Source organism: Paroedura picta, chromosome 7 (assembly GCF_049243985.1).
Source record: "Paroedura picta isolate Pp20150507F chromosome 7, Ppicta_v3.0, whole genome shotgun sequence".
NCBI classification, from domain to species: domain Eukaryota; kingdom Metazoa; phylum Chordata; class Lepidosauria; order Squamata; family Gekkonidae; genus Paroedura; species Paroedura picta.
Genome location: NC_135375.1, coordinates 70803482 through 70821115, shown reverse-complemented (window position 1 = coordinate 70821115; position 17634 = coordinate 70803482). Strand labels below are relative to the sequence as shown.

The 17634-nt window shown below is 41.7% G+C and overlaps 1 protein-coding gene across 6 annotated transcripts in view; it reads right to left on the bottom strand.

Moving 5' to 3' along the window:
• The window catches only part of TRPM3 (transient receptor potential cation channel subfamily M member 3), a 427187-nt gene extending 415885 nt beyond the window's left edge, over positions 1-11302 (bottom strand). For 5 of the 6 annotated variants that reach the window (XM_077344811.1, XM_077344812.1, XM_077344814.1 and 2 more), the window contains exon 1: positions 11168-11302. In XM_077344811.1, coding sequence (XP_077200926.1) covers positions 11168-11191 — 24 coding nt within the window. In that variant the 5' untranslated portion in view covers positions 11192-11302. The remainder of the gene's footprint in view (positions 1-11167) is intronic. The other variant, XM_077344824.1, reaches the window with a different exon arrangement.
• Positions 11303-17634: the final 6332 nt, after the last annotated feature.

Genomic DNA, 17634 nt, shown 5'->3' with positions numbered 1-17634 from the left:
AATTAAGGACATGGAAGAGATAGAATACAAAACTCTTCTATTCTTTACATTTAGTTCCCACCCCCACAAAGAAAGCTCTATTGACTTATTTGTATGCAAATATATACAGCTCAGTTTTCATTTAACAACTCTAACACATTTCTGATTCTACATATCATGTTAACATCTGCCTCTGAAATTTTCTTGAAGAGTATGAAGGTTTTGAGCAATTTCTGACCTATTATTTCCTCCATAAATGTTAATGATGAGACTGCAGGAAGAGCAAAACTCAAAAATGTACTGTTAATTTGCACATCATTTCCAACTCAGTTGCTATACAAAGAGGGTCTCATTTAAATAAGCTCAGCAGCTAAGAGAACCAACAGAAACTCAAGGAAAGAATACATTCTGAAAGGTATTGTGTGACCAAGGACCCTTTTTAAAGTGAAGACTTAATTTTCCAGTGCATCTCGTTCAAGAGTTGTTTTTATACCCCACTTTTCACTAATCAAAGGGGTCTCCTCTGCCTATAACAGACGGCCTGTAAATTAGGTGGGGTTGAGAGATCTTCTAACAGGACTGTTCTATGACAACAGCACTAGGAGAGCTGTGATTAGTCCAAAGTCACCCAGCTGGCTGCATGTGGAGGAGTGGAGAATCAAACCCAACTCACCAGAATAGAAGCCACTACTCTTAACTGCTATACCAGTCTGGCTCTCAACAATGTGCTGGGAATCTAGAAATATCATGTCAGCACTGACCAGCCAGTCTTGCTTGCAACACATGACTAGACTACAGGAACAACAACGAAAAAGTCTGTTCAGAATCACTTTTCTAAAATCAGGTTGCCAGGTGGAATCAGACTGGTGGATGGGGGATTTGGGGACATTGCCCGGGAGCTTCCCAATATACTGATCACACAAACATGATCAGCACATCAGAAACATTGGGGTGATACTCTGGTATGATAGAGTTTTGCCCCTAAACCAGAATGGGCCATGCTTCACAGTCACTTCCCCCATTTGTGGCTCTGCTGCTCACAGATGCCACCATCATGTCCACTCCACCACCCTCCCAGAACTTGCAGAACCATTCTTGGCATGTGGCATCTGTACTGGAGTCACAAAGAGCATCTGCAAGTTTTTTTGGAGGGGGGGGGAGCAGGTGTGACAGCAGAGCTGCACATGAAAGCTCTGCAAGTGGGGTGGAGTAAGGAAAGTATAGCCAGGAATGTTGTGTCTGAATCTTGTTTGTGTTCCAGACAGATTTTATGTTTAGATATTTTTAATCCTATTCCAACTATCTATGATAAATCCAGCAGTTATATACCATAATGCGGTGGTCCCCAACCACCGGGCCGCAGCCTGGTGCCGGGCCATGAAGACCCTGGCATTGGGCTGTAGCTCCCTGCCTCCGCAGGGCCGCGCATGCATGGTTGCGCCATGTGTGGCCGCAAACGCGCGTTCGCAGCACTCCCGCACATGCACGTTTGCGCCATGCGTGGCTGCAAACATGCATGCGCGGAGAGAGCCGCACATACATGTTTGCGGCCGCATATGGCGCAAACACACATGCGCGCAGGAGTGCCGCGCATGCATAGCATGCGTGGCCAGGCGATTGCCCTCCCTGCCACCGCCGGTCCACTGCCATAATGTAGATATATATGCTAAGGGCTTTGACATGCCCATGACTGCCAGGTGGAGATGGATGGGGCAAGCAACTAATCTCTTTTAATTATTTTTTTCACAACTGGGAAATTGTCTGCTATTAATTACTAACATGGACAGTTTTATTTCTCCAATATTTTTGTGAACTACATTCAACTCAAAAGGACTGATTAGCTATTTTAACAAAGAATTATTATATGCATAATATGGCTTAATTTCAATATTGTGACACAATTTATGAATTTGCCACAATTTACTTTTGCCTAATATCTGTAAACTTGTGATCCTTATTCCATTTAGTCTGAGGAAGAGTGCATGCACTCAAAAGCTTACCCTTTGAATAAATCTTTGTTGGTCTTAAAGGTGCCATTGGACTCAATTTTTGTTGTGCTACTTCAGACCAACATGGCTACCCACTTGAATCTGTTTTGGGGAGAGGAAGAGAAGGCAAGTGCAAATTGCTTTGAGACTCCTTTGGGTAGTGAAAAGTGGGGTCATAAAGACCAGCTAGTCTTCCTCTAGACTGTCCTTTGAAGGTGTGGGGGAGGATGGAAGTGAGAGATGATAGAAGCATGGATTCAGTGCTAAGGCCACCAAGAGCTCCTCCACTGGGACGATGAGGGTTGCGTGCATGCTGATCCTGCTGAGGAGGAGGAGAAGGAAGGAGTCCGTGTTGCATGACCCCTCTTGATTTCTGAGGCTTATCTTTCTGTGCATACTGGTGTGCTGCCAGATTCCCCACACACACACACACACACATCCCTTGCCAGTAACAGGCAGGCAGCACCACCCCCTGCTATGGTGTTTGGAGGGCCTCCAGGTTCCCCCTGGATGCCTGACAACCCTAGAGAGTCCTGGTATGTTGCAAAGATTCCACACATACGCAAACACCACCAATAACAGGCAGGCAGCATCTCCTCCCCTCTGCCTGCGGTGGTGTTTGGTGGATCTCCAGATCTCACCAGGAGGCTGGCACCAAAGCATTGTTCGGCTAGCCAGCCACAGCTCTCTCCTGCAGCTCTGCAATACATCCCTTTTCTCCAGAGGAGGTGATGGGAACTGCTTTATGTGAAGATGAGCTGTAATTCCTGTTATTCCCATCATTCCCTGCCTGGTGAGTGGCACCTGCATGCTAAGATCTGAGTGAAAGACTCCCCTGCTTTGTTAAAGTTCAAGTTTCCTCCTTCTCCATGGCCTAGGAGGGGGGGGCGGTTGAGCTAGAGATTCCACAGTAGTACCTGAAACCTTTAAGGAATCCTGAAACACTGCTTAGGTATAGTTTTGTCAAATCACAGTCAAAACCGAGTGAAGTCTGCAGCAATCTGAACTAAAGATGGCCAGAGATAAGGCATCTAAGAAAGAAGCACTGCCATTTCTTTATCACCTCATAGACTATTCACATTTATCCCAAAGTACCAGAAAGCCATACCTTTTACCTGTCTACTTCCCATACATATAAAAAGTTGCCAATATTTAATCTTTAAATTTTGTATTTATTCTCAATGCATGGCTTGCCAATACAAACTCCAACACAAATGATTGTGACATCTAACAAATCTAGCATTGCTGCAACGTAGGTACATATAGTGGAAGGTTCTAGGTAGATAGTCTTAAACTGTGCAGTATTGTAGCATTGTTTTAATTTGAACCCTAGTGATGTTAAAACTGCAAAAAGAATTCTTGACTCCTGTCCTACGGTTGAGAAACTTGAAGCATGGGCAACCACAGGAAATAGTTAAATGCAGGACCAGCTAGAAAATTCACCACAGTTGAAGGGATAGGTTTTTGCAATTAATTCTGTTTCTATGTCACTTTTCTTGTCTAACGCCTAGATGTGTTATAGAAAGGCATGTGTGAAGAGGAAGAATAAATTCTAACAGGTGCAATGCTGCGAGGAGAGAGTAGGTAGATATGCTTACAGCTAAACACTGATGACTGTCCATAATTTCAGAGTAACAAAAAAGTCAAAACATCTATTGTAGAAACACAATACTAATATTTTCTGAATTGTTAAGTTATGTGTATATTTCTGCTGCAAGTGGAAAAGGTGAGATAAGTAACACATCTAAATAGCATCTGCCTTGTATCAAACTGAAATTAATTTATCTCTGTGTGAATTTCTCAAAAAAATAGATGTTTTGAAAGCTGTTTATGAATTTGAGCCAGAAAGGTGATTTTAACAGATACAGTGTAGACCAGGTAGTGCAAAAGTACATAAAACAGGGAATATCATCTGGTGAAGGATGCTTTAGGATGCTTAGGGCTGATCCTGCGTTGAGCAGGGGGTTGGACTAGATGGCCTGTATGGCCCCTTCCAACTCTATGATTCTATGAAGGATTTCTTATCATGCCTCCCATTTTCCCTAGTCACCTATCACAGTTACATATTTTTTGTTTTCCTTTACAGACCTGGTTTCAGAAATACCCTAGTAAGTCAGAACTAGTCCTGCTGAATAATATTTTTGGAAATAGAAGAGAAAAATGAATAATGGCAACCGGAATACCACAAAAGAATAAGAGGAAAATAGAAGAAGCTGAAACAGATAAAAAAATGTAAAATTCTTATAATGAGTAGTGGTGAATCAAATGCAACAATTTGAGGAAAGAACTCAAAAGAATATTCAGAATATCCAGAGGGATATTCAAGAATCTGCAGGAAGGACACAAAAGAACATTCAAGAAGCATCTCAAGATGTATTATACCGGCTGTTAGCAATTAAAGTAAAACTACAAGATTAAACAGAAGTATTAAAATGAAACAAGAAAATGAGAAATCAAAACAAAGAACTGAAATCTTGGAACTTCAAGACTGATCTATGCAGCAGAATGGAAGTCTCCTATGAAATGTATGAAAATTTCAACTAAAAACATATTCTTGGCACAGGAGAAAAAATGGCCATGGTGAAATTAATGTCATATCTGAAAAATAAACCAATTTCAACATGACCTAAATATATATTACAATGTTAAAGCATAAATATATAAAGAATTAGAATTTGAAAAATAGTATTTATTACTATTGATACTAAAGTTGGATGGGTAGCCAACAACAGAAGACAGAATCAAGATACAGGATGATCTTAGCAGGCTGGAAAACTGGGCTAAAATGAATTGAAAGAATTTCAATAGAGAAAAATGTTCTGCATGAAGTTAGGAAAAATCAAATGCATCATTATAGATGGAGAAGAACTGCCTTGGCAGTAGCATGTGTGAAAAGGATCTAGGAGTCTTAGTAGAACATACACTGAACATGAGTCAGCAGTGTGACTCAGTGGCTAAAAAGGCAAATGGGATTTGGTGCTGTATCAAAAGAAGAATAGTGTCCAGATTGTGCGAGGTGATGGTTCTACTTTACTCTGCTCTGGTAAGACCTCATGTAGAGTACAGGGTTCAGTTTTGGGCACCAAAATTGAAGAAGGACGTAGACAAACTACAGCAAATCCAGAGGAAGGCAACCAAAATGATGAGGGGTTTGGAGACCAAGATGTATGAGGAAAGGCTGAAGGAGTTTGGCCTGTTTAGTCTGGAGAGAAGATTACTAAGAGATTATATAATAGCCATCTTCAAGTACTTGAAGGGCTGTCACATAGAGGATGAAGAAAAGTTGTTTTCTGTTGCTCCCAAGTGTCAGACCAGAACCAATGGGATGAAATTAATTCAAAAGAATTTTCTGCTTAACATCCAGAAGAAGTTCCTGACAGAGCAGTTCTTCAGAGAACAGGCTTCCTTGGGAGGTGGTATATTCTCCATTTTTCGAAGTTTTTAAGCAGATACTCAATAGCCATTTGACATAAATGTTGATACTGACAATTTTGGCAGATTGTAAGTGGGTGGGCAGAAGGGACTGTGTCTGAGCTTGGCTCTTGTGGCCCTTTCTTACATGCCCAGGGAGCCCTCGAGTTCAGCTGGTCCAGAGCTACAGGCTGGGGTAGCTCTGACTCCCAGCTCTATTTCCTCATGGACCACCCACCAAGACGGATGTCCTGTGGCTGAGCAGGAAAGGAGCAGGACAGAAAGCACACCTCCCCATCTTTGCCAGGACACAGCTTGACATCTTGCCCATGGCCAGGAACTTGTGGGTAATGATGGGCGCCTCCCTGTTGATGGAGGCCCAGGTGATGGAGGCCCAGTAGTGCACACAGCATTCTTTCACCTGCGACAAACACAGCTACTATCACCCTACCTGTCCTCGGACTGGCCACAGTGATCCATGCAACAGTCAGCCTGAGGCTGGACTTCTGTAACTCACTCTATGTGGAGTTGACCCAGAAATTCCAGCTGTGGCAGAATGCTGTGGTGTACCTTGGAGGCCCATATCCAGTCAGTGCTGTGGCAGCTGCATTGGTTACCACTTCTGACTCAGGTCAGGTTCAGGGTTTTGGTTTTAACCTTTAAGGCCGTCTGCAGCTTGGACCCTGTCTATCTGCTCCCTGCAGGGCTTTTCGTTCTGCGGGTACCAATCTATTAGAGGCCCCTGGCCCCAGAGAAATATTCCTGGCCTCAACCCGAGCCAGGGCTTTTTCAACCCTGGCCCCATCCTGTTGGAATGATCTCCTGGGAGAGCTGAGGACTCTAATAACTATCAGCATTCCACAAGACCTGTAAAATGGAGCTTTGCCACCAAGTTTTGGTTGGCAGCTGGGCTCTTAAGATTACTGGGTCCCCCTCAGGCTATGCTATATCATTGAATGGACTCCCTGATTGCTGACTGTGGGAGAGAGAAGGGACTTCATTATCTTGATGTTTTATTTGGGTGTTGGTTTTAGGAGAGGGGTTTATAAAGGGAAATGACTTTTTCTGTAAACTGCCTTTAGCTTCGGAATAAGGCAGGCTAGAAATTGATTAAAATAAATGAATACATGCTGACTGGGGTCAGAAGGCAAATTTCCTCCAGACCAGATGTACCAAGGATTCAGGGCTTCTTTGAAGGAGGGCATCATCTGGACATGGAATTGGGGTCACATGGAATTGAGGTAATTGTGAATTTCCTGTTTTCTGCAGGGGGTTGTACTAGATGATCCTGGAGTTCCCTTCCAACTTTATGATTCTATTATTCTATTTTTATTATTTTTGTCTTTTTTATTGTGATATAATGTATTTGAGTTTTATATATTAATTGACAGTTAATATGTTACAGTTGACATATAGAAGTGATAAGGTATATAATATGGAATGTAGTAATGATGAAAATTAATAATATAGTGATAAAATAGGCTAATTATATGATTTAGAAATTAGAGTATCTGAAGTTAAGGACTATTGTAAAAATTATGAGGACGAGGATGTTGGGAGAATTTTCCTGCTTGTTTGTTTTATATACCCAATGTATTGTGAGTAATATGATTTGTTATATGTAACCCTTTTTCTCATTTGTATTACTTATATTTTTTCCCTTAAAATATTTTAACAACTATTTCTGCTGGCATGTTTATTTGAATATCTTTTTTTGAACATATTGAAAGAAACATATTACTTCTTTATGAAAATATTGGTTGCATCTAAGCCACTGTGGGTGTTAATATTTTGATCTGGAAAGATCATCTCCCTAGGTTGTAATGCCACTCTGTGGTCACCTAATCCCAGAACACAGCAAATGGAGATCAGATATATACTGTTAATTACCTCCAAACCACACTGCCGCAAACATTATAGTGCTACAGGATGGATTAAAAAATCTCCTTCGGGATAATTCATATTTTAAGAAAACAGGGCATTTGAATCAAACTAGACTTGAAGGGAAAGGTGAGAGTCCACATACTCAGGTGTTTGCCCATTCACGTGCAAATTCCTGGGGAATTGGGCTCTTTTGTCTTGCCTTAAATATTTTTGTCCCAGCCCTAATCAGAAATTAAGCAGGCTGGGGGGAAAATGCTTAACACAATATGGAGGAGGGGAGGGGCAGGCTTTCTCTCCATTTTCTCCTTGGGAAAAATAAGCAAGTTCCCATTTATATATGGATGGGTGAGGGCAGGTGAATAGGTCCCCACATCATGTTTAGTTTGTCCCTCATTGAAAAGAGATTTAGCATTTTGATGTGATTTTTTTTAACACATCATTATTTAAAATACTGGTGAAGACTCAACTCTGGAAAATTCTTAAGAATTATGCTACATTGCTTATATTTAATTGTTCCACAAAGGGACAAAATAAAATCCCTATGGAATAAAAATAATTTCCCTCATTCTTTGGGGAAGACATGAGTCAGTGTGGAAATATGCAGAATGTCTTCTATAGCACCAGAGCGCAAGAAGACTATGTTTGTAAGAATATCTGGAAGTAGTCAGGAGACAACAATAACCATGTTTTTCCTTCCAAGGCCTGTTTCTGTGCACCAAACATGTTTCTGTGCACCAAACATTCCTTCCACATCTCAGCCCCAAAATTGGCAGTATATTTTATTACACACATTCAAGTATACATTTATTATTTTATTTTTTTATCCCATTTATTTACTACTCATACGTATACCGGCTTAGGGTGGTGTACAACATCAATAAAACATTACCCAGTTAACATAATACATAAAACCATCCTTAAAACTGTCTTTAAAACCATCTTTAACTAACATCAATTTCAATTACAGTTAGTATTCCCAGAGCTGTCCCTTTTTTGTGTTGCATTGTTGAGCGGTCCCTTTGAATATGTCTATTGTGGGAATGTTTTTTAAAGAGGGCCCCATTAGTTGTTACTGGATCACTGGCCTCTACCAAAAGCTTGGTGAAAGAGCTCCATCTTGCAAGCCCCACAGAACTGTATCAGTTCTGTCAGGGCTTGGATCTCCTCCGGGAGCTCATTCCACCAAGTAGGGGCCAGGACGGGAAAAGCCTGCTTAATTAAATATGACTGTCTAAATATTTCAGTCAAGAGTTCTTTACCTGCTCAAGGACATTTGATGGAATGGAAGAGAACATGAAAGAAAAACTTTTCCTGTTTTAAAATAAGAATAAATCTTATTAATTCACATTGCTCGACTGCTGAAACTACTCACGTCCATGATAAAGCCCTCACAGTTTTTGTGATCAGTATGTGCCTTTCCCAATCTGAGCCTACGATGTCAAAAGGGAAAGTGATGTTTTTCATGATGTCATATATTTTATTACTTTAACGTTTCTAAGCAGCTCTGGTTTTCGGTCGGTTATAATATAAGGTTTGTGATGTAAACAAAACTAAATTAGTTAACTGTCAGTAAGACTAACAGCACATAAATATACTTAAAATAACTGTTCATCATAGATACAGGGAATTAGGGAATCAAACAAAAGTCAGGAAAAAATTGGCTTTATGTAACTTCTGATTAATACTGGGGAGCCATGTTTTAATGCAATTTACCATTAACATGCATTTATTCTGAACCTGATCTGGGTTTTTCCAAATCTAATGCATACAGGAATCTAAAGTGGATATCAGGGGATATATGACATCATACAAAAAAAAGTAAAGATTTTTTAAAATTCACTAATAGATCACCAAGAAACAAAATTATGGTGATATGGCCAAGAATAATCTCTCCAGAGATAGTGTTTATTGCTTACCCATGCTATCTTCCTGCTGGCTACTTGTCACTTGAAGTTTAAACACTAGGAATTGCTGCAGAGATTATCAAAGAACCTAAAGCAATAGTTATAAGAGTGTTTCCAGCTACTAAATATTTGGCAAAAGTCTGTAAATAGCTGATGAAATGAGCAGATACAATTTATGTTAAAGCCATCAGCATTTTCTACTTTCTGCATGAAATTACAATCGAAAACACATTTGTGCTGACAAAGACCATCACAAACTTTTACCACAACCATAATTCAGTACAGGCAGTTTTCATTGTAAGACTCATATGGAAAGTAAAGAGAGTCAAACCTTAAAGTTCAAAGCACCTAATAGTTCTGAGTATGTAGCAAGGTACACAGCCAGTTTTACAACAGAATTAATAGAAAAGGGGCATACAATATTTTCCAGTAGGATTAAATGCACCAAGAAAAAGTGAACAAATGTATATGATTTCTTTTACAACTATTTAATAGTTTCTCAAGATTAATTCTAAGATTATTTTGTAATTGTTCCATGAGACAACTCCCACCAATAATCAAGTATTTTATTGATCTACAATAATATAACTAAATATATATCCTGCTAGCTCATTTTCACAATGGTTGAATTTGAAACACTAGGATAATGACTAAGAAATAAAAACATTTTCAGAATATTCTACCTGCATTAAAATGAAATAAAGCAGCAGGTCAAGCTAGGTACAAGTATAACTTTAGCACAACTTTTCAGCAATGTATTTCCTACTAAATATCTTCATGTTAGCTAACAACACTCCCAGGAACAAAATCAGTTATGCTATCTAAATATTTCAAAATAATAATGCAATCCTAGACTGAGTTGTACCCTTCCAAACCCTTTATGGACTTAGAAAAGGATGAATCTGCTTAGGGTGGCACTATTAGGGTATAATCTACCAAAACTAGGCATTACTTTAAGAATCCCACTGATTGCGAGTGCAGAAATTTAAAGTACTTTCTCTTAAATTCATTATATGCTAAAAATTATCTTTGACTTGATCATGATGTTGACTTTAAATAGCTCAGTAATAAAAATGTATAGGCGTTCATCAGAAGTTTAAATAATTATGGGGGAAAGCTTCCTATAAATGAAAACTTTATTATTGCCCCACAAAAGATATTTTGTTTCAAGAAAGTTTCAAGAGGAGTTGAACTATGTTTCTTCAAAAACAATGCATCACATAAGTGAAATGTAGTCACTCAGTGATACCATATATACAGCGCAACCCTTTGCAAATTTAGTCTGGGGTAACCCCATTCATTGAAACTGATGGAAACAGGACATAATTACACTGTAAGTCTGCCAGCAGCTGAACCCATACTTCATTGTTCTATTCATTTACTTAGAGACTGTTCCAAGGTCGACAAATTTCTTTTTGATAGTGTATAAAAGTGACTGGATTATTTGTTTGAATATTTATAAATGTTTTTTTATCCGTATACAACTGGAAGATACCTTTGGCATGACCCTATCAAATATATTTTGTATTATTTGAAAATAATAATTTAAACTGTTTTACACATATTAATTGCAGGGCCTTTTTAAAAGCACATCATATCCCATGGTAGTTTTACAGCTATTTCATTCCTACTGCATCAAAACTGAAAAGAAGCTACACTGAATGAAACTCTCCCATTTCCATTTTCTTATTTCCCCCATACAAGTTACTTATTTCCAGTGCTAAATGCACTTTATTATACTGTGCGAGTGACACGTCATGACAGTTTTGAAAACCCACAAAAATGTTACACCAGCTCTCCAGACAAAATTTAAATTCCCATTTAATTCCCATTTAATGAACAGGAATGTATACATGTTTGAATTCTCTACCCAATGAGCAGCTGCTATTGGAAATGCTACAAGTGCTGAAATACTGATTATTGAAAAGCTAATTATTAAAGGTCCAGAAGTACCAGATCAGACAACTTTCTCTCCCTTAAAAAAAAAAATTAAAGACTCACCAAATTGGCTGGTTTGTTCTTCATTGGGACTATCAGGCTTCATTCAGCAGTTCAACCCGTATGAATCCACTTGACTCCTCTTCATTCTCTGAAAATGGGAAAGGTACAGGCTAAGCCAACAGAACTTGTTGCAGAGGTGCAGGTGATAGGAGCAGGGAATGCTGGCAGACTTCTGGTGAGTTGCTTCTGCCACAGGTTGGAGTGATTGGCTTTGGCTGACCCTCTCTCTTGTGACATTGCTGCCTATGGAGATGCAGGTGTGGAAATGAAGACTAATCACCCTATGCCTTAAACTGACTCCGACAGTAAAACCCCAGTGTTTTGTCAACTGTGGAGATAATCAGTTCATGGGGGGGGGGAGGATAGCACCATCTGTCACTTGAGGTAAAAAGATTAATTTCCTTTATTTACGTGCTTATATTATTTTCAGCCTTGGTGATAATTATCCTAGCTGGCTTTTTAAGTGTTCTGTGAACTACACCAATTATTAATAATGGCGTGAAATGCTTTCTGACACAAGAATTCATTGGGTCTGAGACTATTTATAGAGCGAGCAGCTCTGTTGATTGAACTTTGTTGGATTCCTCAGGCAATTCCCCCAGTGTATTGCCATACAGGAGTTGTTTTTTTCTTCCACAGAACAACTCATTACTTGAAATTAAAGTGAAACATTTTGACAACTGGAGAAAAAAGTGACTATATATAATAAAACAGTAGGAAGGTTGACAAACAGCTGTTTTACCTTTTTCTGTTAGAATTGGTTAACACAGAGGAGGACCAGGGAGTTAACTTTAAAAAAGACCATTTCGGCCGTGCTTTTTGATATCCAAGCCAAATTCTTGGGATACCTATCAGTAGATGGAGCAAATCAACAAAATTTCCCCCTGGTTAGTTAGTGTATCAAATATCTAAATGGAAGGGAAAACATGACTGAGATACACCTTGGCTGACTGTTGATGCAGTGGAGAGCAGCTGGATGGAGCCGAGACCGTCTGTGGAGCATGCTGCATTAAGTCAGCTGGCAGGGTGGGACCCACATCACCTATAAAGGTGCCACAGGTGTGGGTCCTGGCCTCTTGCCCAGGATGCTACAAAGAGCAGCTTGCTCTCTGCGGCAGTTGGAACTCACGGAGATGCAAGCCTCTTTACCCCACACCCACCTCACGTCTTACCAGGGGAATGGAGGCTCAGTGAGCTCCATGGCTAGAGCATTTGGGGGGCCAGGTGGGTCAGCTCTGCTATTTTGGATGGGAGACCACCAAGGAAGTCTGGAGTTGCTATGTAGAGGCAGGAAATGGTGAACCACTTCTGAATGTATCTTGATTTACAAACCTTTGGATTTGCCATCCCCTTTTCAACAGACTTCCTCAGCTGTTTGGGAACACACACACACCACCTGGCCATAACTTCACTTGCTGGGTGACCTGGCACATGGTGGTCCCTGTGGAGTAGTTTGCCCAGGCTTGGGGTAGGAACAGCTGGCAGGGTGTCATCGGCTACGAGGCTGTGACATGCCTGGACCGGTCAGTGTCAGTGCAGGTTCAAATAGCACAGAGTCTCTGCTGCATCCTTCCTAAGCAGTGTCTGCATGCTTATTCTGGTCAGGGGCCCCTGGTACAGCTCAGACCAGCACAATCTAAGGGATCCCAGAATCTGAGCTGGGGTCGGACCTGGCCAGCAGTTGGGGGGCAACCTCATGGATTAACAGAATTATGGTGTATAAGTGAATCTCCTTTGAATATATCTTTCCCTGAAGATGTCCATGATGTCCTGAAGATGGGGGTCATGATATTGCCAGGTTGTGATAGCCTTTGCCCCCCCTTTTATATACAGCCCAATGCCTCCAGTGGTTGCCATTGCTGAAGAAGGGAAGTGGTCCTGAGGATTGAACATGGGCTTGCAGTGTGCTTAGCTGGGGCCTGGTTACACTCCTGGAGCAGAAGGAAGGGCTCCTGTGCAAAGCCCACAGTCATTAAGTAGGGAAGTCAAGAAGCACAAGGAAGAGTTTTTCTCTACTGGCTCGGAGTGGACCCTGGTTTGCTTTCCAGCACCTCCATTTATCAGGACCAGTAAAGCCCAGAGAATGGGTTGCATGCCAGACACCAAGAAGAATTGTCTCCAACATCAGATAAGCTTGGCGGCATTGGCCAAAAGCCTGGTCCAGCAAAAAGCATCATACCTTCACCCTTCATTGGCCATCCCCTGGGGATGGCTGGGGGGAGGTACATCCCACCACAGGAGGTAGGTTACAGGGGCACTTAACCTTAGGTGGCACCCACAACTCTCCACCAGAGCTGCTCCCCATAGGAGGGATGCCAGCTAGGTCTGGGCACTGAGGCACAGGGGAAGTTGGGGTGGTAATGTGGGCCCAAGGACCCCCTCCCCTCAGAGGTCAGCTGGCATGGTCAGTGCAATGATAGGTGCAGTGATAGGTGCCTTGGGACAGCTGGCCTCTTGTGTACATGTGTAACCCTCTCTGCAGACTGGGCATCCTGTTTGCAAGGCCATGGAGCAGTGGATGGGCCATGCTAGCAGCAGGCATTTTTATTTTCATAACCCCAGCAGTGTGGGCGATCCTGGCAGGGAATAGGGCATGAAACCTGGTGACCATTTGGGATGGGAGTTTGGCCGGGGCCCAATATCAGATGGCCAGTCACAAGCAATGGGGATGTAAGAAGCTGCACCCAGTCCCTGCTTAAGTGGCACTGACTGTTAGCAGACACTATGGCAGCCTGTCCTCAGCACCCACAGTTGGCTGTTGCCTGAAACCCAGCAATCTTTTGGCAAGGCCATGCTCTGTTGTGGGGGGCTTTTAGAGGCAGCGTGATTCCCTCACCCATCCAGTTGACAGGAAGGGTTCACTGGGCTCACAGTTTGAGCACATCATGGGAGTATAACATTGACTGATAATGGGACCATCCCTCCCCCTTGCCCAGTTGGCTGGTAGGGTCACAGTCCTTGGTTGGTGTATTAACTTATAGTGGGATCCTTATATGCATCAGGTGGGGGGTGGGAGACTATTCAGTCTGGGCCCCGAACCGAATTGGCAGTCAGCATCTAGGTGAACTTTGTGAGCTATGTGGTTACTGCATCACAGCTGCCTCTGATGAGGAACAGTATTAAAGGGTCATGGCATTAGGAAGGTTGAGAACCACTGTTCTATGGGATGATATACAGACTCCTCCTGAAAGTGCTACAGAAGATGTACAAAAAGAAATACCATTATTTTTCACTTTTTTGTGCTCCCTGTAAAGCTTTAAGGCTTTTTCTGGCCTTAGTCTGTGAGGAGGAATAGAATCCCCATATCTGTGATCAGTTTCCTTTCTTTCTCCACTTGCCCATTGTATTGAGCAGCAGAGAAAAGGGAAGGTGACTCTACCAGGAGTCTCAAAGCGTCTTACAATCACCTTCCCTTTCTTTGGAGTCTCAAAGCAGCTTATAATCACCTTCCCATTCCTATCCCCACAACAGACATCCTGTGAGGTGGCTGAGGCTGAGAGACCCCTGATATCACTGCTCAGTCAGAACAGCTTTATCAGTGCTGTGGGGAGCCCAAGGTTACCCAGTGGGCTACATCTGGGGGAGTGGGGAATCAAACCTGGCTCACCAAATTAGAAGCCGCCTCTCTTAACCAATGTATTGTATTCACCACTGTCTTCTGTCAGTATTATGATCTGCCTTGGGAATATTTTACTGAAAAGGCAGACAGAATTTTTTTTTGTAAATATATATATGTGTGAAAATTAATAAATGTTAACACACCATCTGTTGCTGCTTTAACTGAGCTTCTTACCTAGTCAACAGATTTATATTACCTGCATTTGAGTACAACTTTGCTTACAATGTGGGTGTCTTTTGCTATTTTCCCTCAAACCTTGCTTGTACAGATAGTGAGTCAACCTATAGACTGAAAGAAAAAATAGCTACATGTTTATTTATTTCAGAGGTATACAATGCTGTTCTTAACAGGTCTATTCATAATCCTACTCAGGTCTAATCAGTGGGGTTTACTTCAAGGGAAGTGTTTTTAGGATTGCAGTGATAGTCATTTATAATCCCATTGCAGATGAAACAGTGATAGATAACTGAATATTCAATGGCCCAGGAAAAGAGTACAGTACATAACAAAACATCAGAAAGGGACTTGGATTCTCACTGATCCATAAGGACATTGGGGGGGGGGGAGTGCTGCTATGCAGTTTAATTGATTTATTATCTCTCTTGCTTTTATGGCCCAATGCCTGCAGCAATTAGAAACCATATTATTCTTTGCCAGCCAGAGGATCTACCATAAGCTGCCATGACACGGTCTTAAAATAACAGGAAAATCTACAATGAAAAGTTTCGAGCGGCCTTTCTCAGCCTTTATGAGCCCCCTATTTCTCTCCTACGATAGGAGATGGGGGAGCTGTTTGATATTTGTTTTAATATTATAATGTAATATTGATTGGAATTTATATTGTATGCTAATTTTATATGTGTTACCTCTATTGTAAACTGACCTAAGTCTTATGGAGTGGTTAATAAATACAACAACATGATAATAAAGTATAATGGCTTAGAGTGCACCTTCCAAAGCAGCTGATCTGTCACCTGTTCAATTGTGAAATCGGAGGCTGGCGACCCTACAACAATTTGGCTGTGTAAACATAGCCTTCTGAATTCCTACCTGCCCATTTCTATTTCTCTTGGGCTCAGTGACATAATTATTTGCATCCAGGGAGAGAATAGCTCACTGTGGAACCCCACATACCAGGGCATGCCACTCAGAGATTCTTTCCTTAGTATCATCTTTTGTTCCCAGCACTGGAGAAAATATTGCAGCCATTTGAAGGATGTACCTTGTATCCCCACTTTGGTTAGGCACTGGGTGTAGCTTTTATTAGGCAGGAACATCAAGGATCAAGGACACAGGTGGTAGGCCTTACCTCTCCAAGGATCCTGTTCACATCTTCAGGTGCCAAAAGCTAAAATGTATTCGTATAAATTAGACAAACATCAAAAGTACATCATTCTTCAAAAGAGTCTTCATCAGAGGTCCTCAGCCTTTTTGAGACTATAGGCACCCTTGGAATTCTAACTCAGGGTAGTAGGCATAACTACTGTAGGATATCATGCCAACCACAAAAAGACTGCCACAGAAAGTAGAGCACCACACACAGAGGAAACCCAAGTGCAGGGGAGAAGAGGGGTAATTTAAAAATACACCAGAAAAGAGGAGTGAGAGAAAAGAAAACAAACTCTGTGGTGGCAACTGCCATGATGCAATATTATTTTAATCTGCATAGCCATTCAGATGTTCAGTGGCAAAATAGAAGCCATACTTGGCAAGAGCCCCACTCACTTTCTAAAAATACTTGATGGGCTTCAATAAAGGTGTTGGCAGGCACCATGGCACTCACAGGCACAACTCTGGAGACCCCAGTCTACATTGTAGATTAACACGAGATCTTGACAAAATCATGCTTCCTCGGGAGGTGGTGGGTTCTCCATCTTTGGACATTTTTAAACAGAGGCTAGATAGCCATCTGACAGAGAGGCTGATTCTGTGAAGATTCAAGGGGGTAGCAGGTTACAGTGGATGAGCAGCAAGGTTGTGGGTGTCCTGCATAGTACAGGGGGTTGGACTAGATAATCTAGGAGGCCCTTCCAACTATATGCTTAATCTGAGTTAACCAGTGTAGGTAATCAAAAGATTTACTTTTGAACATGGATTTCTAGATGAAAATTGTGGGGGAATCATAACTATATGTATATGTATATATAACTATATAACTATATAACTACACACACAAACATATTTTGCCACGGAAATTGCATGCACAAACTCTCGCCCAGCTCAGTTATTTAGGGTAGTTCGGTCTCTTATTGCCCTTGAGGAAGGGTGCCAAAATATTAGTAAATTGGATTTAAGCTGTGAGGCATTAGCAAGCTATTTCGCGGATAAAGTCTTGTCAGTCCACCATGACCTTCCTGCCACGACTGATACAGAAAAGGAGCCGGAGGCCTGTTGGCTGCCTTTGGAGGTGACGTTTGATGGCTTCAGGTGGCTCTCTTTAACTGAAGTGGACAAATTGCTGGAGTTGGTGAGGGCTACCACTTGCCCCCTGGCTCCCTGTCCATCCTGGCTCCTCAAAGGGCCCTGCGGGGGCAGGGGATAGAGGATAGGAGGCCAGATCAGGGACATTATCAATCTTTCCCTGTCAACAGAGAAGTTCCCTGAGCAGCTAAAGGGGGCAGTGGTTCATCCTCTCCTTAAAAAAACATGTTTGGATCCAGCCAACTACCGCCCGGTTTCGCATCTTGCATTTCTGGGTAAGGTGGTAGAAAGGGTCGCGGGGGATCAGCTCCTAGCATTTTTGGAGGAAACTTCGGCACTTGATCCATACCAGTCTGGCTTCCGTCCTGGCTATGGGGTGGAGATGGCATTGGACGCCCTGGTAGATGATCTCTGGTGCCAGCTTGAT